The 27257-nt window shown below is 35.5% G+C and overlaps 1 protein-coding gene across 1 annotated transcript in view; it reads right to left on the bottom strand.

Moving 5' to 3' along the window:
- Nucleotides 1-5864: 5864 nt before the first annotated feature.
- LOC134652863 (fibronectin type III domain-containing protein 5) overlaps nt 5865-27257 on the bottom strand; it is a 168517-nt gene continuing 147124 nt past the window's right edge. The window contains exons 8-9 of the mRNA XM_063508062.1: nt 7131-7318; nt 5865-6437 (exon numbers count right to left, since the gene is read on the bottom strand). Of these exons, the coding sequence (XP_063364132.1) occupies nt 6224-6437; nt 7131-7318 (402 nt within the window). The 3' untranslated portion in view covers nt 5865-6223. The remainder of the gene's footprint in view (nt 6438-7130; nt 7319-27257) is intronic.

Genomic DNA, 27257 nt, shown 5'->3' with positions numbered 1-27257 from the left:
TGCTTTTAAGAAACTCGATCACTACGTTCGTTTCTTAAACTCACACTAGTATTTTAATTCCTTTCAAATTAATCATTGCTAAAATTATGTAGCAATCACATAAACTACTATTACCTACCGCAAATAAAGTATTATTTTTACAGACCCCTTTTCTAAACATCTAACAGTAAAATTCTGAACGTGCTATAAAAAGAACAGAGATAATTTGTGGAGCATAATTCTTCGTTAACTTTAAACCGCCACTTTTAACTAAGTAATTACGAATTATGGCGGGCGTTTGCTCATTTATTTTTATTTTATCTTAACCCGTTTCATGCTGTCTAGTTCCCGCTTGGACCAATTGTTTCTAAATAAATAGTAAATAGTTTTTGCTGAGGAGTATATCAATATTCGTACCAAAAAAACCGGCCAAGTGCTAGTCAGACTCGCGCACGCAGGGTTCCGTACCATTACGCAAAAAAACGCTTAAAAAAATCACGTTTGTTTTATGGAAGCCCCACTTATATAATTATTTTATTTTGTTTATAGTATTTGTTGTTATAGCGGCAATAGAACTACATCATCTGTAAAAATTTCAACTGTCTACGTCAACGTGTGTCACTATGCCCGTCACTTTCGCACTTACATACTTGTAAGAACGTGACAGGCATGGTGACAAGCGATAAAAATGGAGTAAATGAAGATGGATTTTGCCATAAGAGAAAGATAGATTTTCAATAAAACACGCCAAAAGAATTTCATACTTTATTGGATCGTGATAGTAAATAGACGTAAGGATGTAAATAATATTTTTACAGTATATTTAATAAATTTACATTACAATTATGAGCATTAATATAATTTATAGTGTTCTTTATAGATATGTACAACTTCATTAATAAATCTATTTTAGCGACAGGTATAATCCTTGTAAAAGCTACACTAAAAAAAACAACGTGAAAATGGTGACTGATACTCATAAGTCATTACTTACTAAAATATTCTTCTCTCTTTCATCCCAAGTTTATCCATTAAAGAATAAGCAATCTACAAATTATTTTATAATTAAGTCTAAGTATAAAGTTCATACCTAATATTCGAATATAAGTATTTATTACAAATGACATGTCCACACCGGCGTACAGTCAGCTGCAGAGAAAAGGTACCAACCCTGCATACAAACTTCTATGCAGGGGTGGTACCTTTTCTCTGCAGCTGACTGTACTATCATGTTCAAATTTACAGATAATGAAATTTAACCCTTTGACCGCCAAAGACGTCAACTGACAAAAGTATGTTTCTCTCAGATGCACTCTTCAAAGGCAGAGGGTACGTATTACGTAACCCTTTACAAATCTATCTGTCATACAAATCTAATGCTTAAAGATACAAAATTAACATGAGAGAACACTTCGGTGTGGACGTACCTAACAGTTTTTTTTTTAATAAACGAAGATAGAATAAAATAAAATTGGCACAAGACAATTCGAACCTACCTAGATGCCAACTGATTTATTTAGTGATTATAAAACTACTGAAGTCATTTTGACAGTTGGTGACATCGCTGAAGTCGTGATACGACTAAAATTGTCATATGTCCAATTTATAATTTTTATTTTCTATAATGTACAGTCACCAGCAATAATATGTTACACAACGAAGGCCGCAAAAATATCTGACACGATCTTATTTGTAGAGCCATAAGAGCGTGTCACATATTTTTGCGGCCTTCGAAGAGTAACATATTATTGCAGGTGACTGTACATAAAGCTAGAGTCCGCTTCAACTAACTTTGCACAGGATTGGACAAGGTCAGTCATTAAAAATGACATATTTTTATAGAAATGTGACATTGTTAATGACATTGCCATTCTGTCATTGCAAATGTCATGCAGATAACTTGGTCCGACTCTATAGTTCGTTTTTTTTTTAGCATTAGAAATAAGGTAAACAATCTTGACGTGTCTTTTTATTGAAAAACACGTTTTAAAAATGTAACTATGTAACAATTATCAATCTAATACGATCATTTATATTCTTCTGCTTTCATAAGTAATAGTTACTGATTTTTAAAAAGCGTTTTTCATTTAAAAGACATGTCAAGATCGCTTACCTTCTTTCTAAAAAAAAAACTTTGAAAAAAAAACGAACTATAGACTCGAATGAAAATTGTGCGGTTTGCTGGTGTTGTCGCTCACACGGTCGCCATGTCACAAGCTGCCATTTAAACAAGACAAATTGAGCAAACAATAGTAGTTTGTGTTACAAGGGATCAAAATGATATATTTCCGTCAAGGGCGTACATTGTATCCTGAATGAAGCGATGGATTCTACAAAAGAATCTCGGACGTAGTGAGGGATTCTAAACTAGAATCCTGAGCGTAATGAGGGATTCAAGTGTTAACGCCAGAGACAAAATAATTATGATACCGTGTGACACATACTGCTTTTCACATCAACTATGAGGAAAATAAGAAAATCTTAGTGTTGACACAATCTGATGCAAACAGATTATTTAAGCTAAAAAAATATTGTGCAAAAAATGTAAAAATAGTGTGCTAGAACAGAAAAGTGTTACTTTGCTCCCTCCTAGCAGGGAGGAAAAGTGCCACTTTGATCCCTCCTAGCAGGGAAGAAAAAGCTTTTTTTTTAATAGGAGGTGTGAAAAATGTTTTACTTCATGTAAATGTTCTTAATGAGTTTTATTAAAATACAAGGTCTACGAGTCTTTGCAGTCGTAGGAATTTCCCTTTTTAAACAAGTTATGTGATTTCTCTATTTCTAACGACACCAATGTAAATGACAGGTATTTTAAAAATGTTCATTTTTCAAACGAAAACGAAACGAAAGAAAAACTTTACTATGCTTAGAACGCCGTTTTATGTAACAGCAACTCTTAAGTGACCAGCGGTAGATCTTGCAGTTTGTCAGATAACACTTTATAAGGCATAAGGTTGTCAGAAATTATGCAAAACTGAACCCTATCACTTTGAAACAAACTTCAAAATAATGTGGGAAATATATTTTCTCTTAGGCTTAACAGTGTGGACGAATGTACCGATACTCGTATTCAGAAATGCACAAAAATTTAGAGGAATACTCAATATTTTTGCCATTTTACTAGACCAACTGATTCTCGCTATTTTAGTTTGAAGTAAATTCCTGTCTTTATTCTTCTTCTTTCTTCTGGAAGGAAAGAAAATTATAAACGTTTATAAATATTAGTAATCTTTTTTTTCTTAGAATGGATTTTAAGTTTTCATTAAGCGTCAGATCATTTTTAAAGCAAATTTAAATAAAGATATTTTGGAACTGCATTTTCATTATGACCTGATTTATTTAATAGGTCAAATCAGAGAACTGAATTATTCACCTACGTCTGTGACACACAATTTATCTAAAATTGAGGGTAAATTCTATAATAGTCAAGTGGAGGGAATATTATAGTCTTAGCTTAAAATTATGTTCGTGGGGAATGTAGAAAAAAGTGAACCTTGTTTTCATTTATAGTTTGAAATCTTTAGTTTATTAGAATTAGAATTAGGAGAAGGTTAAGTAACTACCGTCATTCTTTGACTTTCACAAGTGTATGTAGTTATAGGTATGTAAAAAAAACATTTTATGGAGGTCATTTCAGGAACACTCCAAATCACATCTATACTTACAAGTAGAAATATTTAGTAAAAATAATCGTCATATTTAAGAACAAAACGGGCAACTTTAAGCTTAAAACTAGAACTCATATTATTTTCCCACTCTAAACTGTTTTTTTTTGTTCTGCAATAAAAAGGGATCACTTTTTTCAAATTTCCCTGGTATAGGTAAAACGTACATTGAATGAAAAATGGCTTATTTGTATGGCTTATTGACATGTCTCATCCTCTGGTCCCCTAACACCAGTATTTCGTTCATATATCTTCAAGATACTTATTTAATTCTAATTAAGTTTTTTACGCTCCCGCGCCAGAAAGGTACAGATCCGCGTCCAGTATAAACACCGCCTTACAATATACTCCGCTGTGATAAATTTCATTAATTGTTAAATTCACTACTAGGCAATGTTAAAAGAATATTTAATTGACATGGCGAATTCTTTTGAAAAATGTATAATTTATATTCTTTTAATCGTATAAAAATAATTATGTAGACTGTCTACTACTAGGAGTAAATCGAAAATTGTAAATGTAATGTTAAATTTTTAAAATACATCTGCTATACCATTTTTCAACTTTCCTAATTTCCGTCGTTTCCCATATATTTAGGCTGAATACCTTATCAAATGACATATGTGACGTCCCACAGATAAAGGTACCTTATGGCCGTTGGCGCTTACGCTATTATTAACGTCCGCCGCCGCGCGCTATTATTATTGTGGCGCTATGCGACGTAAGCGCCAAGTGCCATAAGGTACCTTTTGCCGTGGAACGTCACATATTTAAAAATTATTCAATAAAATAAATTAAAGTAATTTAACTCCTTTTTTCTTCAATGTTAAGTATTGAAATAAATAACTTATTCTATAGGGTACCTATATAATTTTCAGCATGGAAAAGCCATATAGTCATTTGATAAAATATTTTGATGTTAAAATATACTTATTGAAATTTGACCTTACAGGTTCAAACCAGAGGCCAGATCCGTTCATATCCCAGTCTTTCTAGGGTAAAACCACCTCGTTCTCCTTACAGTCAAAAAGTATTTCTTACTTTCTAAAACACAATCATGTGCAGATAATACATTTCTTTGGACCAAAGTTCAACCTTCATATCATCTATATCCCTAATTTTCTAATAAGACGTAATTTATTCTCATATACCGTAAATACGATGTAAGCCAGATTTTAGTACAGTGATTTACTACATTTTTTACAGTGTTCTAAAAAATAAGGGCAATTTTTTTACTTGTTGCTAATTTTTTTCGCCAGAAATTAAAAATTAGTGAACAGATAGAGTTCCCTATTCTGTACAATAAACGCGCTATCTCAACGTAGGTATGTCTTGTATGAGTTAGACCTTCATCTGAGTTATAATAATATAAATATCTATTGGGCATTAGCATGTCGAGCACTAGTACGTTTACCTCTGTACATTTTTTTGTTGCAAATTGTGATTTCGTATTTATTCCGCTCAGAATGAGGATCTATTCTAATTTACCAAATTTTATCAAAATCTGACCAAAAAAATCAACAATAAATAAAAGAACAACCCATAAAATAAAATAAGACCTAAAGCTATTTACAAAGCGTAAAGTACAAACATCTTACACCAAAATTGCTTATAAATCGTTATACTTACACGTTTTCACATGCAATTAAATTTAGAGTGGCACTGTTAGTTAATAGTAATAATATTTAATAGTAATTATTGTGCATTCCTTATCTGAAATAGGGTATTTGACATATTTTACAAACAGGTCACAGAGAGACTTGAATTTTTACGAGAACCACAAAGAGAGGGTAGTTGCGAAATTTTATATGCCGCACCCGAGGCGCAACATTGCACATTGCACCGCTCTTAAACATTCATTCATTCTTTAAAATTAAATGGCTTCAGTCCATTGGGACTATTTCGCCAGTGTCAAGGTATTAGGAGCTTTAAATACGACTAAAATTGTACGGTTAGTCAAGACAGTGTACTGTGATTTTATTAGCTCTTGTAAAGCGATATCTGGACTTTACAAGTAGCACGTGGACTACCGGCCGTTGACTCCAAAATGGTGGTTAAACGCGTTTCAAGATTAATTCTCTATTCACGGCATACTACCACATTAGTTTAGATATTACATTTTAAACAATATTAATGAGAATATGAGAAAGAATTAATCACGAGGCGTGACTATCAAGATGGCGTTCGAACACTTCGAACCGGACGTCCTTAAACTATAAACCTCGTTACAGTATCACTACACTGACATTATTACAATTATTTTAAAATTCGAATTATTCATCTACCCTATAATATTTAAAGTGAACATTAAAATTGTCGTTTTACTTATGATAAACACACATTGGATAGTTACAATAAATACAATGTAAAGGAGAGGAATACCACAGGGTTTAAACTGGAAACACCCGCCATACTAAAGACTATGGTCCCACTAGACAATCCGTCCGTCTAAAGGCAGCTATCACAAAACGAAACACAAGAAGTCCAGTGCAGAAGTCTCAAGGGCTTTGTGCGGGGCTGGGCCAGGGTGGCCTCAGCTTTTCCAGCACGTATTTGAGCTGGAAACTGGTGTGGAAATGCTACAGGTACTCGTCTATTTGGTCGTAGTCTTCGTCAGGGGGTGAGGGTCCGGAGACGGAGAGGATGGGCAAGCCGAAGTGTTTGACTGTTTCGACGCTGCCCGTGTCATCTGATTTGGCTTCTTCGCTGATCGTTTCTTCGCGAGGCGCCTTGGCTTTGCAAAGCCGTTCTGATGAGTCGCTCATTGACGTTAGAGGAATGTTGTCGGCGGATCTGCAAATACAAAATTGAATAGAGATGGTGTACCTACCTATTTTTTACTCTCTAGTCTTTTCAACCTTTTTATAAAAGTTAATTTTATGTTGGAAACCGAGTGTAAAATTTCAAGAATGAAGGTCATAAACAGCTCAGAAGCTGGTGGACTTATAAATTGGTAAACTAATGACCTGATCAAAGTTAGCCGTTATAATATAATAAAGGCAGCTTTAACTATATTATATATGACATCAGGGGGCCTAGCCAAATTGACAATCGTTGATGGAAAACGCCAATCAAAACTTAAATGATGTATGGAAATAGTCACGTGTCTTCTCGTAGCTTCGGCCATCCCGATAGGTACCTAAATTTTTTCTTTTCGTTTTGCATTTATCGAGGACGATTGTCAATATTGTCATCCAATGGACCTAGCCCAGGTTTCTAATGATCCTCGAGCGGAACATCCATAACGATCAAGGGGCCGTCGCCAAGTTGCCAATCGTACATCGACAAACGCCAATAAAATTGAGAAGTAACCATGTGCTGGGATAACGGTGCAACGAAAAGTGACATGATTTTGTTCATACCTGCTTTATTTAACTTTCGTTTGTCGTTTTCTTTAGGTTGTCACTAGTAGTGCTGCGATTTTGGCCAAACCGCCGGTTGTCCTCGCTAATAACTTATTTTTGCTCACCCATATATACTACTCACCTAGCCTTCCGACACAATTTGGACTGCGAGCCGTGTCTTCTCAAGAACTCGCTCGCGTCGAAGCCAGCAAAGCCCGCAGGCTCGGCCGACACGAAGATAGCCGAGTTGACCCGAGGCCGACTGCAGCGCGCCAGCAGACGCTCCTCACACTCCAAGCTCTGCGTGTGAGTGTGCGACCAACGCATGTGCTGGAAAGAGAAAGACATTGAGTCCTTGGAATTGGAATTGGCTTTCTGGAATTGTGTCAAGGGTTAAATTCGCTCGTCAAATGTTTCTTTACGGAATGAGAGCTCCTTGGAGGCAGTAGGTGTGGCCAATACCAACCGACCTTTTCACTTTTCCCAGTAAGGAAAGGAAAAGAAAAGATGGTCCGAGTGGAAGGATCACTAGACTAGCCCTTTATTTGCAGTTGTATTTAGGGTAAGTCCGTAAGCATACTATTAAAACGACATATTTATTTGCTCCGACTGATTTGAGATGTGAGATTACAAGTTTCAGTTAGTTGCTGGAATTTGGATGGTCTCTTAACTTTAATGATGAACCATTATTTCTTTTTAAATCACTAGACATTTAAAATCCTATGAAAATTTTGCAGTGCAACAAATATTGCATTGTGGACAAAGTGACATAAAGCTTGCATTATGAAAATCGTGTTGAAGTGCACTGAAATACTAATGGCGTTATTCATAAACGTCTGCTAAGTTCAGCCCAGTATCCCTCTCTATGGCATAACGACAGATAGGGACAAGCGACGATCATCAACTGATTTAAGTTAGCAGCCGTTTATGAATACCGCCATAAATATTTTAGAAGAACCGTCGGTAAATAGATTGAAATTTTATTGCAAAGATAAATTTATTCAGTTTGGTTAAAGAGCACTGAACTGTTCAGCTAGCGTGTTACTATAAAGTTATTTCGTCTGAGTGTTTTGTGTCATTATTCATTAATATTGAAAGTACATATATATTTTACGCGGACGTCTCGGACAGGACCTGCACCGTTATAGGGTTAGTCATCCTTCAAACAAGATTAATTAAATAGATAATAGACCCCAAATAATCTGTGGTAATCAAATAGTAAAGCAGGTACCCTATCTGTGTCTTAATAGTGTATCCTTGATATTTTTTTCCTGCAATAGGCTAAATTTTTGAAGCGAAAACTTCTTTAGCGGCGCTGGGCACTTTTTGAGGTGGGGAAAAAATAATAAACCCGAGACAGCGTAAGGCAATCACGTGACCGTAAGGGGCGTAAGGCGATCACGTGACCCTAAGCCCCGTATGGTGGCCACTCATAATTTAAATGGCATTTAAATCAATAAAGAAAAACTCAATGTTATTTGACATTTATGTTGCGGACTCCTTTTCAAGACTCTTTACCTATGTTCAAATAATTTGACGTTGTCATGGCAGTATGTAAATAAACATGTCAATGAAAAAGTGTGATCTTATTTGAGAATGATAATAATATATAATAAATAAATAGAATACCTCCGCTAAACGTATGTATCGTGTTACCGGGCGTCGGTAACATAGTGAGGTGAGTTTTCACTTCTATCGGCACTCCCGGAGTGCAACCGTTGTTGCTTGTTTTTTATTAATGGTATCAATCGATCAGGTTTGTTTTTGGCATCTAATGTCTATATGGGACCCATTGCATTAAAAGCAATACAAACGTCAGAAATGATAGTCAAAGTCCGACAGTAGTAGGTACTTCACTCGCGAAACGTTCCTAACAAATTGATATGTGAACGTGACGTCACTGTCACATAGAGCCCATCTTGAAGTATGGACAAAACAAGAAATTTGCATTTTTGTCGGTGAAATATTGCGTTTATGTATATCGTAGCTGTACAATTTCTTTTTGGATAAAATGTAAGGAATCGAATGGTATCCTTACTTATTTACTTTTTGGAAGTTAAAAAAAACTAAAATTTTGAAACTTTCAGGTCCTGTATTTTTGTATAATTTCCATATTATTATATTATTTTAATATCCACATTATTGTGATAAATTGCTCATTTGCTATCTATTTTACTTGATTTTGTTATAAAATTCAACATGTGTCAACATCCCTATTATATTATGCTATATAAAAACAATTAATTGGTAACTCAAACGACATAACTACAAGTAAAAAGTTTCAAACTACCCGCGTACGCGCTGTAAAACTGAGTTCTAAACTTGTTACTGTTTCGTTGCACAGACAGATGGCTCTACAACAAGAATAAAACGTAGTTTCAACGGTCGAACTGAAACTATTCCTGAAAATTACTGGCAAATAACTGGACGGTACGATTTGGAACCAGTTTTGGAATTCGACAAATCCCCCAAGGAACTGTTGAAGTTTGTTTATCAAATATCAAGGAATTTATACTGTAGTCTGTACCATTATAATATAGTATTTTATACAATCGTGATATAATGGAGAGCTTTTCAGTCGAGCACCGTGTTTAGGCAACGAAGCTTGCTGAGTTGCCTAAGTAAGGTACGAGATTGAAAAGCTTGATTATATCACTATTGTATACAATACTTTTTCTACGAGTCAACAAAAAAAATACTTAAAACTAGTAGAAGAATCATATATGTAGGTAAAAAAACCAAAAGTATACAGCTAAGAAGCGCGAGCAGCCGCGATACCTTCATACTCGTACGCGACCCGGCCCCCGCGCCCCGCGCCCCCGGCCGGTTGGTCAACGACACCTTCTCGTAACTCATGAGGCACTGGTACTTGCTCCGCGCTTTCGATTGGTCAATTTCATTATAGTTGACTAAACTGTATCGAACTGAATATTATAGTTGACTAAACTGTATCGGAATGAATATTATAGTTGAGTTGGGGTCCTATAGTGAAAAAAGTATGCGATTTCACTTTGGTATACGAAGTCTTAATTCAAGCATGGCAGTCGACGAGTAGAAAAATTAGTATTAGTTGATTCTTCTTCTTTCTAGTGTTTGTACCGGCTTATTACCATGGCTTTTGGGAGCCTGGGGTCCCTTAGGCAATTAATCCCAAGAATTGGCGTAGGCATTTTTTTTACAAAAGTGACTTCCATCTCTCCTTCCAATCCAGAGGGGAAACTAGGCCTAACTGGGACTAGTCCCCATTTTATGATGATTAGTTGATTATGATAACTACATATTTAAATCTTTATTAGGGCATGAAAAAAAAAGTGAAATTCCATTAAGTATGTACTGTACAGTGACATCCAGAAATAGAGAGTATATTTCGACAGCAGTGTAAGAAAACTTCGGGATTGAGACTTATTTTCGTAATAACTATTTAAATCAAAATAATATATAATAATATAAATTACTGGATCCTAAATCCTATCCTATTCATAAAAACTGGATTTTTACAATGACAGGGTAAACACAATAAATTTAAAAACACATCCGCAAACACCATAATTACTCTTTCCAATTATGGATATTACTGAAAAAAATACTACTTTCTGTGCAGTGTTTAATAATTTTACGTTTCTTGTAGATTTATTAAATAAGTAAACAAGTAAGTAATATATCCAAAAAAATATAAACTAAAATCAAAAACTACAACTAACTACAAGAACAATAACTAAAATTATAAATAAAAAAAGCGGCCAAGTGCGAGTCGGACTCGCCCATGAAGGGTTCCGTATTTAGGCGATTTATGACGTATAAAAAAAACTACTTACTAGATCTCGTTAAAACCAATTTTCGGTGGAAGTTTACATGGTAATGTACATCATATATTTTTTTTAGTTTTATCATTCTCTTATTTTAGAAGTTACAGGGGGGGGGGGGGGCACACATTTTACCACTTTGGAAGTGTCTCTCGCGCAAACTATTCAGTTTAGAAAAAAATGATATTAGAAACCTCAATATCATTTTTGAAGACCTATCCATAGATACCCCACACGTATGGGTTTGATGAAAAAAAAAATTTTGAGTTTCAGTTCGAAGTATGGGGAACCCCAAAAATTTATTGTTTTTTTTCTATTTTTGTGTGAAAATCTTAATGCGGTTCACAGAATACATCTACTTACCAAGTTTCAACAGTATAGTTCTTATAGTTTCGGAGAAAAGTGGCTGTGACATACGGACGGACAGACAGACGGACAGACAGACAGACAGATAGACAGACAGACAGACAGACAGACAGACAGACATGACGAATCTATAAGGGTTCCGTTTTTTGCCATTTGGCTACGGAACCCTAAAAACTGGGTCCAGCTCCGTGCCTTGTGGCAGGGTGCCAAGAAGGCTGGCGGCATTGCCGCACTGGACTGCAATGCCGCCATGCGTTTCTTATTAATTTATGCCTCCGATAATTCGCTAAAGATGTAACAGAGCTGCAACGCTTTTTTTATATTCCAAAAATACCTCATCAAATAGAACCCATAGAAAGAAGAAAATCCGTCACAATATTTTTGACGACGGAAACCATTTTGAGGCCTTTGTTAATTCGCGTGTCGCACAAGTGTCATACTCATGTCACGCGCACAATACGAGTATTTCTGACAACGACATATTGGAGCCACTCCAACCGCAAACACGAAAACATCCAAAAAACCCTTATTTTAAAGAAACTAGAGTTTATTTTTGTGTAACACGTGTCTACGTTCTCAATATTTGATAGAACTGTCATTGACAAGCACGCGATTCGCGAGTTTAGTTTATAAGGAAATAAAACTGAGCCATTTTGGTTTTTGCTTGTAAATGAACCTATTCTGAGTTAACAATTTGTTACGGTTTAGATCTGGTTTTGATACGCTTAAAAATCGCTTTGGCTGATTGGTCGCCACGCACACGTTTTAGAGTCGTGTAATTAGAAATTTCGCTTGTATTAAGGGCTTCTACAGAGCTTGCAACAAATGGCATGCAATTTTAGATAATTAGAAAAGCAACGAATTCAATGGATCAGTCGAATGCCGCAATGTATTGCAAATTGCGTGACGATGACGTTTGTAAAGGCCAATATGTATCAAGGTCATATCATATTATAACAAAATCAAACCTATCACAAGTTTTCGAATTACAATCGGCCTCCCCTAGATTTGCATATGCCACGGGAAGGAAGATTTAGAGAGAGGTTTTGCGGTTAGGAATGTTTTGGAAACAAACAATAAAGATTAACTGTGACGTATAAACTTTCTACTAACCTCAAAAAGCTGTAACTTGTATATATACCTATCCTTATCTGTCATAAATATTGTGTATTTTAGGCGACCGACATGAAATTTTTTAGTGATAAAAGAAAAAGTTAAGATATATGAACAAGGGAATGCATTTTGTGAACCATAAACAATGTATGATTATTTTTCTTGGTGATAGAACTGACGAGTATATTATAACTAGAAATGTATGTAGTGTAATATTTAAGTGAAATATAGAACGATCATGTATAACTAGGTAAACTTTACATTTAAAAAGAAATAATGTACTTTTAACCTACTGCAACGCTCAAATCATATTCTGAAAATTTTAAACGACAATAAAAAAAAATCCGAAACTATCATGCTTCGCTTTTGTAAACAAAGCCCGTCATAAGTATTAAAGCTAAGATCATAAAACTATGTTACATATCAGTCTTTTGGCTGTGCCTTAAATAGGTACCTAATTAGTTTAATGATTGTGTAATTACATTACAATGAAAAAAAAACAAGAAATCGATAACATAAATCAGTATTTTTTACAAATAAGTTGAGAAACCATAACTTGACCATGCATTGTGTCATCTTGATTTTCAACCCATTTCCTTTTTCATGGAACAGTGCTTTTAATGTACCTACGCCACATGCGGTTAGGTTCTTTATCTCACTATCCAGAAGCGTTGTGAAGGTTAACGTTAATAGGGACCATTGTATGGTTAATAACCCGTGGCGGGACTTTGTAGAGATTGTTAGGGTTGACTCGACGGAAGTTATTCGTTTTAAAGGGCTTTTGAAGCACCATGGTAATATGAACTTGAATAAATAGTATGGGTTTTGTAAATAAAATTTATACAAATAAATAACCCACGGTATTTATATAAATCACAAATAAAGCATTCTAATTCTGATTCTGATTCTATTTACCTACATCTCTTATGGATTTTGTACGCACGTAATAGAACAAAAATCTATCTATACCCAATTAAACCTTCAATACTAGACGTACTCTCATCTTAAAGGCCTGCAACGCTATTGCAACCCGCCAAGAATTTTTTATGGGAATAAAAGTGCAAAAATAGTTGACTGAAAATTCGGTCAGGAACCGCTTTTAACTAAAATTACTTCAAAATATACGATTTAAAAAAGAAGGTAGTATAAAACAAGAGCTTCAATATTCTATTCCACGGCATGCGTGCTCAAATAGTAAATACGTGACTCGAATGAGTAATTCAGTAGTCGGGCAACGTTCTTATTTGTTACCGCGAGCATTTAGGGGTAGAAGTTTTATGGGAACCAGCATAATGGATAAAGGATAATCATTTTTATGGATAGTTCAGCTGTAAGAATAAAAAGGGTTCGTGAAAGTGTGATCGGGGGGATTTCCGACTTTAAAATGACACAGACATCTCTGAATGGTTTCTGAGAATATTTTTTTCTCTTTGCTCATTAATGTAATTTAAAATAGGATTTTGGGAGCTTATTATGCAGTGAATTAAATCCCTAATTTGGACTGTAAGTACAGTTAATGAAGTAGTCTTTCGTCAGTGTCGGCATTATTGTCTTATGATGGTTTGCACATTTATAACCTATGGAGTTGCTTACCATCGACGTGGTATTAAAAAACTATGCTTCATTCGCCAAAAGTTCGTTCACACTGCCCCCCGATGTACCCAAAACAGTTTTCCATCTAGGAGACACTAACCATTGATCAACCACAACTCGCTCACAGAGAGTTGCAGCGCGCAGCCTACTCCAACGCGTGCTTCCACAGGAGCTACTCGTTATGGAGCGAATCATGTCGAGGCATCTTCGATTTAAAAATAGGTGACCCGTTATTTAAAAGTATCATTATTGAATTTTGGCTGTGCCTTGGACTAGCTAAATATCAGGAGGCAACTGGAATAATTTCCAGTTTTAAGGGCACAAACGTCGCCAGCTAGTTTACTTAGTTCTCAAGTACGATATTATGCCACTGGGAGTTGGTATCAACGTTCTAGCTACATGTTTAGTCCCATGTCATCATATATTTAACAGCTTGGCTTGTCGGTGGTTTCAAGCTATTCTTTATTCTGCTAGGTTCATTATGACGCGCCATTTTTTCTTTAGTTTACTACGTGTATTTACTTATAATATAACTCGAGTACTAACAGTATGTGCTTAGGGGTTCCAAGTAATGTGACGAAATAACGCTAGATGGCGTTAACCTCAATTATACATAGTGCTGCAGACATTTTGCACTAGACATTGAGTTTTCACTTCTGCCAGCACTCCCTGAGTGCAACCCGTTGTTTTTTTTATCTTTTAAGAGGCCCCAGCAAGCTCAGTTCTACATACAAACTTAGTTACGCTCTCATTTTAAAACTACTTAGCTAGATTGCTCTGTAACTTTGTACTTGCAATAGGATAAAGTATATCTAGTCCTGTAATTAGTTTAGGTAGCAATATGCGAGTAGGAGCGAGATGCATAGAAATTAGAAAGTAAGTTAAGTTCTCGATAGAGTTTATGTCAGTGCCTACCTGGCGGTAGCCACAATAATTATTAATAACATGTACAAATATAAAACGTGTGAGTTGAGCCTTTTTCATCAACAGCAAATTCAATTTGATACAGCATTTTCCGCCTTTATCGAATTACTGCACATAATTTCGTATGAATATTTCATACAGGACTCACTGAAATGTTAAGCTACGTTTGAGCCGACATGCCTCGTAATTTTATTGAAATCAACCCACATTGATCCTCGTACGCAAGGAGCATATCGTGACACAATAATATAGTGATACGAATGTGTTATTCAGGGATCGGATACCGGTATTTTTTGTATGGGAACGGAAACGGTATTTTTTCGTTCTTTGCTAATTACTATATTTCTAATTGAGCAATCTAATAATACGAAGTCGTAACCTAAAAACACAACTGAGTCCTACATTTCGAGTATAAAATAATTCGAAAAATATGGTTATTTCTAAGTTTTTGCAAAAAACCGGTTCCGATCCCTGGTGTTATTTCTTGTGTAAGGTCTATTTGTAACTTTAGGCACGCTCGCAGACGTACGAGTATATTCTTAATAAATACTTAATAGTTTAGTAAGGATTATCACATTGTTACTGGTGAATAAAACAAACCTTACAAAACAAAGTCCGCCGCCGCGTCTGTCTGTTTGTGTGTTTGTATGTTCGCGATAAACTCAAAAACTACTGAACGGATTTTCATGCAGTTTTCACCTATTGATAGAGTGATTCTTGAGGAAGGTTTGTGTATAATTTGTTAACCCGTGCAAAGCCGGGGCATGTCGCTAGTTTTTTTATATAACTTAGGACGACGGTGCCGTTACATTTATTATGGTAGATGTATGCGCGCTATGCGCCTCCCTAAAACGTGTACCTAAATAAAAAGGAAGGAATGGAAAAATCTGCTCGCTTCTGGTAAGCTTCGGTAGCTCAGTTGGTTAACTAGTGCGGTGTTCCAACCATCAAGTCTTGTCCGAAGCGTTAAATTTTTCCATGTTTCCTTTAACATAGAAACTTATTTAGATGTCGAGATTGTTGAGTCAATAAAACTCCACAAAAAATGTACGTAGATTTCAATCAATTTGAACTATCTTGAAAATCGTACAGATTTAGGTTATATCGTTTATCCCTAGCAAATTTCACATTGTTTATCACTGTGAAAAGGTCCGTAGCGGCACATAAATATCAAATATATATAACTTGACTATACCTATAGTAAACATAGAAAGGTTATTATTACTAGACTAATGATACCTACTCGTACTAATCTAAGCTTCCGCCTTATTCGTGGAACTTTAATGCCTCGAACCACACCTGCAGTGATTGAGCTAACGCCGTATAATATAATATATATCACGCTCACGTTATATCACGTTACCCGTCGATTAACGTAGTTATTTAACATTAGACAGCGCTTCTTGCGATAATAGAACTAATATGATTTATCAAAAGCTTGATAATTATTGAATATCTTAGAACTGTATTTGAAATTTAGGAATCTGTTTCACATTTCGCATCTTGCTTGTGTTTAAGAACGGAATAAGTAATACCTAGAAAATAAACTTCCTACAAAACCGAAGTTTGACAGCGGTTCAGGGACGAATCATGCTGTCTCTTTCCAATGTATGGCACTATGCCTTTCGGCTAATTAGGGTAATTGTCGTAAATATGGCACTATGCCTTTCGGCTAATTAGGGTAATGGTCGTAAGGTTGTAAATGTTGTCAAAATTCAAGTAATTAAGTATCTTATTTGTGGTTGTGCACGCAAAGGTACGTCGTCAAGTTATGCCAACCCTAATAATTGCTCGGAGCAATGCTAAGCCGAACGGACCCGAGAATGCCCGAATACCCTAGTTTCCTACCTCTGGTTTAAGTGCGAGGTAAAGTTGCCATACGTCAGGATTTCCCCTGATATATCAGGATGGTTGGTCATCAGGATTGTGAATGTTGCACGTGTCGCATATTGTATATTTCTTTTTGATTTGCTGTATTCATTGTCATATTTTGTGTATTTAGGGGTCCAATAAAGAGTATTTGTATTGTATTGTTTACACAAAATTCCTCTTCGTCACTTATAATATGACATTGCAGAGCGCAAGTGCCTGCGATGTCAATAAAATAGTCTGACCTAGTGTTTCATGTTTGCGCCATATTAACTTTATCAAACATGAGAATTAACATTAGTAAGTAGGTAAATGTCCATTTTAAAATAGTTTTTACGTAACATTCTATTCATTGCATAACAAATGCATTTGTGTAACATGCAACCATTACAATGAACTTAGATTAAATGTTTTCTTTGAATTAATTCAATATTTTATTTATTAACGTCTTTCGACTTTGATTTCAATTAACCTGCATACTATAAATAATATTAACCTTTTAACCGCCATAGAATACGTCATCGAGCGTGCTCGTGTCGCCGGGGGGTACGAAGTTACACGAAGGTTTGTCTTATTTATCAGACAGCGGCGAAATGAGCTCGATTTTGTATGTCTTATATATCAGTCTACGGCGGTTAAAAGGTTAATAAGTGCCAATTTCTTTTTCGTCATATTTGGTTTGGTCTTATAATAAAAGTTGCTCAATTTAACCTTTATAATATTCACCCTGAAATAACAGCCTGTATACATTTTTATTGCGTCGCCATGTGTTCAAAGAAGTGCGTGTGTAACGGCCATAAACAGCCACCCAAGTCTGGCAAAAACCTATATCTCAGACAGTTCAACGTACTAAATTCTTTCTTGTCGGCCCCATTTTAATTTATCGACATTCATAGACAAATGAAAAATAATAGACACATCTTGATAAACATTGTTGAGTAGTTGATTTTAAGGTTACAATCAGATTACGACTGTAGCGTAGCATTCATCAACAAATTGACAACATCAGAATGAGATTGTCATTTAAATGACGACCTTCGAAATTCGAATGCCAGATGATTAAAGGTGCCCACTGATTAACAGTCCGCCGGACGGTATCGGCCTGTCAGTTGTTCGGAACTGTCAACTTTTTGTTCTAACTGACAGGCCGATACCGTCCGGCGGACTATTAATCAGTGGGCCCCTTAAAACAGAAAATCTTAGCGCTTGACAATCTAGGAACTGTAAAACCAAGACAAGGAAATATACTACGATGCGTAAACTGCGAACTGTTATGACAGAAAATTTGACAGCTAAAGAAATATAGTGATGTACGGCTTTGTACTTTACGCAGTAGCTAGGTTGTCTTCGTTTGGCAACCTTGCCACCACATTTTTATTAGGAGAAATATTAGGAGAAAAGTGTCCCAAAATTTCCATACATTCGGTCTTTCCATTCCGCGACCGCCATACAAAGTCTATGAAAAACGGTGACGGAATGGAAATAAAAACCTTAGGACACTTTTTTTCTCCTATTAGGATAGAAAGAGCTCGTGATTCTGAGTAGAAATAACATAAAAAATCCCAAATTGAAAAAAAGTGTAGGGGACAACTTAAAAAAAAACGGCCTATTACCTACCGTACAACGCTATCTAATTCAGTAGCCAAGTTTTCAGCCAATTTTGCACTATGATATGCATCTTAGTATATTGCTTGAAAATACCTACCTTGTAGCGCCATTAAATTCAGCTCACAACACCCAACGAAACATTTCTCAAGTGCGTCTGGTTAACATTTGTCTATGCAAAATTGCAGCGGTCGAGCTCCGGCTTACCTAAATCTCCTCAAGTGCAAATTGTGAAAGTGCCGGGATGTGAAACACGCTCAATCGTGATTGGATCCAGATCCGTGAAACCAGGACTCCTTCAAATGACAGTGCGCAAACATGTAGCAAATACGTGACACACGAGTGCTTGATGGAAGACGGATACGCGCAATCAGTTTCCAAAAATCCAACAAAATAGCGCTTGGAGATGCTTGTGTTAATAAGTATTATGAAAAAAAAAGTTGTAGCCTCTAGCCGCCCATATATCAAAACTTGCCAAGACAAATGCAACTTTGATATGTCAAAATAAAGATTCAAATTAGAATGTAACGGGAAATTTTTATAGGCCTCTGGGCAGTCAGAGGGTAAAGATACGTCCACACTGGTGTACTTCGATTCGTTATGCATCAAACGCATAGTAGATAAGTTTAATATCATCGCAGTCCATGCCTTAAACGTAAACGCATTGCGAAGCTTTATGCGTTTTGACGATTAAGATATGGGTTTATAAGAGTACGCACTTACATGGACAATATGAACATAAGCTAAATGCATTATGTAATTAAATTAGATAATATTTCTCTTATTAACACAAGCTTTTTGACATTTAGATCACACGCCACGAACCACAGCAACATAAATGATCATTAATAAACCCTACTTCCATTGAAATAGGGTGCATATTTGACCAGTTATATTTCTATTAGTATACAGACGAGACGTGCACTGTTCCATACGTGTATTAAATAAATGTGTGAAACACTACACTCCTCCGCCTGGGTGTGACAAAAGGTCAAAGGTTATTTCGTGGCGCACTACACTTATCAGGTTTATAACCAACGGAAGTGTACCTAAGGGTTTCCTCTGAGGCGAAAGAGTAGATTGGTGAAAGGACATACAGGGTTTGACTTTACCAAGAAACGCGCAGTATTGTGTTTAGTCAAATTCTGCGTGTTCTTATGCTCCGCTTACATCATGAGAAATGATGGCTATTAATCACGTGGTTAATGACAAAAATGCATCCGTGTCTTAATGTTAAGGAAGAAATAGACGGTTGATTTATTTTGTCATTATCAAGCAATTAACGTAGACATCATGGCCCATAATCAAGCGAGAACGCAGGAGAATTTAGTTGGTACCTGATCATTTTCGTGGACAAACTTTTGTAGAAATGGCAACAGATTTTGATATGTGCCCCTGTTATCTGACAGAAGTACTGATCTTCTAACAAATAACCCAAAATGAAATAAAATCTGCAGTCAATTCCCCAATGTGTCCACAAAATTAATACGGTTGAAACCTTCAAATCCCCTTAACCCTTCCTCCGCCTCAGTGGAAATTTAAGCAGTTGGAATTTAAGCAGTTGGAATTTTAGAAAATGATCGCTCCTGATCGCTGTGCGTGAACCAGCTTGCGCGTTGTAAGCGTGTGGCTTACTTGGTGGTCACAACCGGAGCACTGGCATTCGCAGTGAGAGCAAGCCCGCGAAACCTCGCGGGCGGGGTTCCGCTAGCTACCCTGCGGAGCTTGGTCCTCAGGCGCTGCATGAAGCAATGCAAATTGACAGCCGCAGTCCCGGGCACTCCGCCGTGGGTATTGGAAGCATCGATCCAGGAGGCAGCATACATCCTGCGCACCACACCATTTAAGCAACATGGACAGCCACGGCCGAGGTCTGTTACCCTACAGAACATTCCAATTTGAGATCTTTTTTTTAAATCTACGAGTAGCTACTTTTGGTCTAGTACGAGCAAGCTTGGACGCATTTCATGGATCAAATTGCACAATAGGCACTGGGTTTATAATGTACTACGAGGTCTCAAGCGGTCTACTAAGGATTATAAGTATTGTATTCTATTTATTATAACTTTTAGCAGACGTTTCAAAATCAAATTTAGTTTATGTGATACTGAGAAAGCTCTAGCATGAATACATTTATTAATTACTATGGCTTTACTTCGATAAAGGTAGCACCAGCATTCAAGCAAACGATTTCTACTTATAATTTAATTGTCTGGGCACATTAGCTAACATCGATTAGAGTCTGTGCGGAAAGAGAAGAGTCGTGGAATGTATTGGGCCCCGTACATTCCACGACTCTTCTCTTTCCGCACAGACTCTAGTCGGGGACTGAAATATTCATTAAAACCAATTACGTTGATTACGTAATTCTGATTATGCTTGTAAATTACACGCCACACCTATCGTGTTCATAATTTAAAGTTTAAATAAACGTAGACATACAGTAAAGGTAAATACAGTGTATAAATAGCGTGGCATTGCATGTGGTACAATGTTTTTAGGTATGTAACAGAAGGGCAACAAAACGATTTTTCAAGTAGCAATGCATCCAATTGCTACTAAAACCATAAAGGTAGGTCAAAGTAATTATAGAATTATTATGCCTATGTTAGAGTGTAAAGGCAATTTTATGTCACGCGAGCAATTATTCAAACACGAAGTAATAACTAAATGTAATTGTCAAAATAGGTATAATTAAAAAACTGTTGGGTATGGTATAAAGCTTTTATATTTTGCGGTTTACAACTCATAATTGTATCTCGTTGGTTTATGCAGCTTAAAGTGAATTTAAAGTTTATATAGAATTGAAAATTAAGAAGTAAAGGAACTATTTGTAATAATGTTGATAGTTTTCTTAGTAGAAGTTTATAAAAGAAGTCTGATATAGAACATCCGGCACCTACAATAAGCATAGTTTTTTTTGTAAATGTTTATAACCGTTAGAAACAAAAACAAATTCAGAACAGTAGGTAAATTTGTAAAATAAAACGGAAAATAACTTAGTTAACAGACGGACGATAGGTTTTTAACAAATTATGGATATAATTAAGGGAAAAGGATCCAACCTGCAAAAATCTGCCAGTTAAATTTGAACTACATAATAATATAATTGTGTCAAAAAGTAATTGATTGATAAATTATTGAGCATAACATTTCGCTAAATTCAAGTAATCCAACAACAAAAGAACACAAATATAATGTTATCCCTGATATCCGTATAAAATCGGTACCTAGCAAACACGTTGCTCGTAACGATGTAATGTACTTTTATCAATCACACATTAGGATTACTTTAGTTTTATTAGAAAGCTTTGATAGCTTATATTCAGAGAGAGTGGTTCAATCTACGCGACCTAGACAGATATTCAAAATGAGAACTAGTCATTTTATGTCTGCGGGCGTGTAGGTTCCTATTTAATGAACTGCATTACAATTTTAATATTATTTCTTCATCATAATGCGGTAGTATCTTACTTTAGGTGCATCCACATTGCAGTTAACTTTTGTGGAGCAACTCTGTATTACGGTTTGTGTTTAATGTAGCAACACTTTAAATAGCTGTCGTCAATATTTATTATGTGGAAAAAGTTTAGATTTTTATAAAATAATTATTTGTATCATACTTGTTTTTTTTTAATGTAAGGCTGTGGACTCAGACAGAAGTGGGACGATCGCTCCGAGACGTTCTTAGTGCAAAGGCTGTCCAGTTATCCAGTGCTAGCATCATGGGCACCTTCGCACCGGGAACGGCAGGTAGCAGTTTGTTTGTATAATTTTATTGTTGTAATTTTGTCATTTGTATCCATCATTTTTTCTATGCATTTATTTATTAGGTACATTATTTTTTTTTCTTAATACCTAAGTCAATAACTTCAAGACCAAAGCCTTTTGTATTTTTTTTAAATAACTACAAGCCATATTCGAACTTTAGGACACGTCAAATATTAGATATCTCAACGATATGGATCGGATATGTCAGTGTCACACAAGTGTCAAAAGTGAAGTTTTTGTTTGAAGAAACGTCACTTTTGACACTTGTTTGACACTGACATATCAGATCCATATCGTTTCTATATCTAATAGTTGACGTATCTTAAAGTTCGAATACTACTGATAAAACACATACATTATTTTCAGTATAAAGCGTGTCTGTCTAGAGATACAAGTGTATTCACTGGACCGAAGAGTATAATGTTTTCCCAGTCAAGCGTGATAGATATATACCTACTAATCCTTTAGCATTACAAGTGCTTACACGATAATATACTTATGACGATGGCGGCTTCACAGCTAAAACGCACTAAGACAGTGCTGCTATTGCAAACTATATGACTTATAAACAAATATAAATGGTTTCGAAATATTTCGTTTATTGTACAATAATCAGAACAAAGCAGGAAAAATAACATCCTGTGTGTAGGTTTAACACATCGGATAATTTATACCCCGAAAATTAGTTCTGTGGCCCTAGTATAGTGAAAAAGGGTAGGTACTCGTACAAGTCTCGCGCAGCTTAGGAGTAAAGGTGTTAAGTATGTGGAACTTACGCCCTTTTACAACGACGCTGCCCGAGACTTGTACCTTGTACCCATATTCACTAGGGCCACAGAGTTATACCCTTAGGAATTAATTACAAAGGGAGTGCGAACAACGAGTTCAATGCGGGCGAAGTCGCAGGGCAATACTAGTAAACATAATAATGACACATAGCATAGGTATATAATAATTTTTCAAAATAAAAATATAACTTGCAGAACCAAACAACGACACGTTTCTAATTAACCAAGAAACAAAAGACAGTAGTTGCGTAATTAACACATAAAAAGTAAATATAGCAGTGTGCGTTGAAAAAGAAATTGCTTTTCCGGAAAGATTACTAAATTAGGTACTTGCAGTTATTATAAGTAATACAATATACATACATACTATATGCCTTACTATTATACGAATGTACCTACCTAACAATATATATGATATAACGTAATGGTCTTGGACAATAAATATAACCTTACTAGCTGTTGCCCGCGACTTCGTACGCGTGGATTTATATATTGGTGGTTATTACATATTCTACATTAGCTTAGAACATTATGCAGCAAAAGATAGCAGTAGGGACTGTTAATCATTTGTTAATTATTATACACAACCTGGCTACGAAGTTTCAAGCCCCTAACTGAATAAAATTGTTCTCGATATAATCCCTCTCAACCTCCAGCATATTTTCAAGTCCACTATTTAGTAAAACCTACTAACTACCTATTTACGAAGTTTGAAGTTCCTAGCTTTAAATAAAATTTGATCTCTCTACCAACTTTCAACCCCTTCTTAAACCTTTTTAGGGGATGAATTTTTAAAAAAGCTGAAATTACTTTTCATGTATTCTAATAATATGCCTTTATACAACGATTTGAATCGTGCCGCACTCAAATAAATGTTTGACCTCCATACAAATTTTCAACCCCTTTTTTACCAGCTTGAGGGATGAATTTTCAAAAACGCTGAAATTAGTTTTCTTGTATTTTAATAATATATCTTTTATAATTTCCTAGCTCAAAATAAAACTTGAACCCCATACAAATTTTGGACCCCCATTTCACCCCTTTAGGGGATGAATTTTGAAAAATCCTTTCTTAGTGGACCCCTAGACCTACCTATAAGGAACCTACTTGCCAAATTTGGACTTTCTAGTCCCAGCGGTTTGGGCTGTGCGTTGATTTAAGTCAGTCAGTCGACTGACTGACTAGTCAGTCAGTTAGTCAGTCAGGTCTTTCACGTTTATATATATATAGATAATTAATTTAGCTTTACTATTTTAATCCGTTCTGTTATTTTTATCGTTCGACACTCCTAAATAAATAAAGACTGATAAATTCAAATAATATCTATTAATAATGTATTTACCTTGTATCTATATTCGATTGTGTTCTATTAATAGATTGCATAAATAATGTAGATTAATTATCGATTTTCCGTAACTAACCGGACGTGTGCTGAGTCACGTAGGTAGCCAGTGTTCAACGTGGCTCTTGCTTCGAGTAAATTATATCCTTACTAGCGACCCGCCCCGGCTTCGCACGGGTTAACAAATTATACATGAACCTTCCTCTTGAATTACTATATCTATTAAAAAAACGCATCAAAATCCGTTGCGTAGTTTTAAAGATAAGACATAGTTTTAAGCATACATACAGACAGCGGGAAGCGACTTTATTTTATACTATGTAGTGGTTTAGTGACCGTCTTACGGTCACGTGATCTGTCGCGAGTTTAACATTTTTTTCCCCACCTCAAAAAGTACACAGCGCCGCTAAAAAAGTTTTCACTTCAAAAATTAAATGCTCCTAATTCTTATAATAATTAAAAATTCGAAAAAAGTAGGGCCATAACTGTGATATATTATCATTTATTAATAACAAACAGAATGGAGAACAAAAAGAAACTAAACGTTAAAATTAAAACTAAAATAAAACAAATCTTAAACGAAACTTATAAGTAAAAAATGCTCCCCAGGTCACCTTCATGCGATATGGTGCCCAGAAGGCTGGCAGCGTTACCTTGTTGGAAGGCCAGGCATATCCTCTGTCCTAGGTAGCTGCCAGGGGTCTCTATTGTTTCCCAAATAGTTTTAAGCCATAATTTATTGTTTGCCCGAATTTTCGTTAGTCATAATTCATTTGGTTCAGAAACGCGTCACTTTTCAGGATTGCCATAAAACAAACCTAACCTAACCTATCTATAGGATAACCTAACGAAAATCCTGAAATGTTAACAGTTTCAGTTTTATGACTAATGATAATATGACAAACAATGCATTATGATTTAAAACTTTATGGGAAACAACGGGACCCCAGCTGCCAGCCCTCCGGTCACTTGAGGTGTCAATGAGGCGCTGGGACATTTCCTTAAAGAAGCTTTTTGCGCTAGGCTGTGATTGATATACAACAAATTGTGTCAAAATGTTTTCAATAATATTAATATCCAGGGAGGGAAATGAGGACTACTTTTGTATGAAAAGGCGATTTCGCGCGGGTCCTTCACTTTCGTCTTGAACTCACTACTTAGCTCTTACATAATAATAAAATCCAAGATCGTGGAAGATTGCTTGTAAGATTAAGCAAAAGTTTTCAAGTATACTTTTTGCGGCTTGCTCTCACATATTAAGAACTTTTTATTCCAATATTGCGCCTAAAAACTCTGCTTTCAGTATACATGAGAAAACTTTTTCATTGTTGAGGTATTATGTCGGCAAAATATCCGTTCGACAAAGCTTTTGTTTGTTTTGGTTTTGAAGGCATCGACTATGACAACTTGCATAAAAACCGCCTGTGTATTAAACCGCTGTTTGAATGGAAAAAATCATGAAGCAGGACAGGAGATCCCGGATTCGTATCTCGGTAAGGGCATTTATCTATTTGCGTGTTTCTCACAAATATTTGTTCCTGAGTTATGGTTGGGATCTAAGTATGTACGAGTTAATAACAGTCATGATAGTATGATGATTTATTTAAAATAGGCGTATATATAAATATATCTATCAAAAATAAATTAAAGTACCACCAAGAACACAAGATAGTAATATTTCCACTTTTAAATTAATAAAAAAAAGTTTGTATTAAATCTAAAATTTTGAAGCATATTTTGGAGCAAAGTCTACGGTATACAAATTTAAGTAACCCTTTTAACGTCGCTTACGCAAATATTGTAATACTACAACATTCTGGAGCTCATTCACTGATTACAAGGCCATCGGACGATATCGGAACTGTCACTTTTTGCGTTTTACCGACACAGGCTGATATCGTCCGGCGGACTGGTAATCAGTGGGCCCCGTTAATTCAAACAAATTAAAACTTAGCCAATACTAATACAGGACTGCAATTATTGGACTTTAGTTTAGCCGAAAATTAAATAAGTTTTGCTTAAATCGTCCGTCCTTCAGTTCTATTTAATTTGGGTTTAAGTCATTAAAACTATTAATTTGGGGACTAATGAAATATTTCACTCAAAATAGTTGTGTATATTTTTATTTAAATGTCAAAACAGATGGTAAGTATGGACTTTTAAACTCCCTGTTTACAGGTTTTTTCATTGATATAGATTATTAGGGTGTAGGGTGCAATATTATACCTACACTTGTTATAATTAATTACTTTTCATATAGGTACATATTTTACTTACTCTTTTGTAAGCCCCAAGATACAGGCTCAGCCTAGTTTGGGGCTTACCGGACACCTTTGTGCATGCGTATTTCTTAGTTATTATAAATAAAATATATTATTTTTCTTATTCTTCTTATTCCTAATTATATTTTAATATCTATTCTCTGGCATTACAATGCATTCACGGTCAATTTTACGTCGATCGTTAGTGGAAATAATGTTTTTGTGTGTTTACAATGTGGTAAGTATTAGTATTGATTTAAATTTCGTATACATTTCTCGATCTTAAATATTTCTGTTGTTAGTACCTAGGCTAATGATTTTTTGTAACAGTCATTACCACTTTAGCCACGCTTAAAAAGAAAATTTATTTTCACATCGTGCTAAGGCATTAAAGCTCGCTAACCATTGAATTACGACCATGTTTAATATCAAAACTTGATTAATGTCTAACATTAAACGGAGAATTAACCATTCGCAAAGCTACCAACAAGCGCTACGTCATTCGCTTTTCATTACAAGTCTCAATAGGTTTCCTTCTCTGTTAACGTGAATATTACGAGAATTTAATTCCACAAACTCGTATAAACTCACCCAGTTAAAAAGCAATCGTGCCGTGTACAGGATAAGGTTCAAAATTGAAAACGATAAAAAGGAGGATATGAGGTTGTAAAGGTCTGACAGGAAACCGCTTTGTAAATAGTATTCTATTGTTATTGCCTCGTAAACATAACGTTTAAGCGTTTAAATACGCAGAAGGGATCGTTCGCATTGAAATAGAGCTGAAGCCATTAAATGCATGTGAATAAGATAAAACAGTAGACAAAGGGAAAAGAC

This window comes from Cydia amplana, chromosome 12, assembly GCF_948474715.1.
Source record: "Cydia amplana chromosome 12, ilCydAmpl1.1, whole genome shotgun sequence".
Lineage (NCBI taxonomy): Eukaryota > Metazoa > Arthropoda > Insecta > Lepidoptera > Tortricidae > Cydia > Cydia amplana.
The sequence above is the reverse complement of the archived record's forward strand: the minus strand, read 5'-3'. Positions and strand labels throughout refer to the sequence as shown.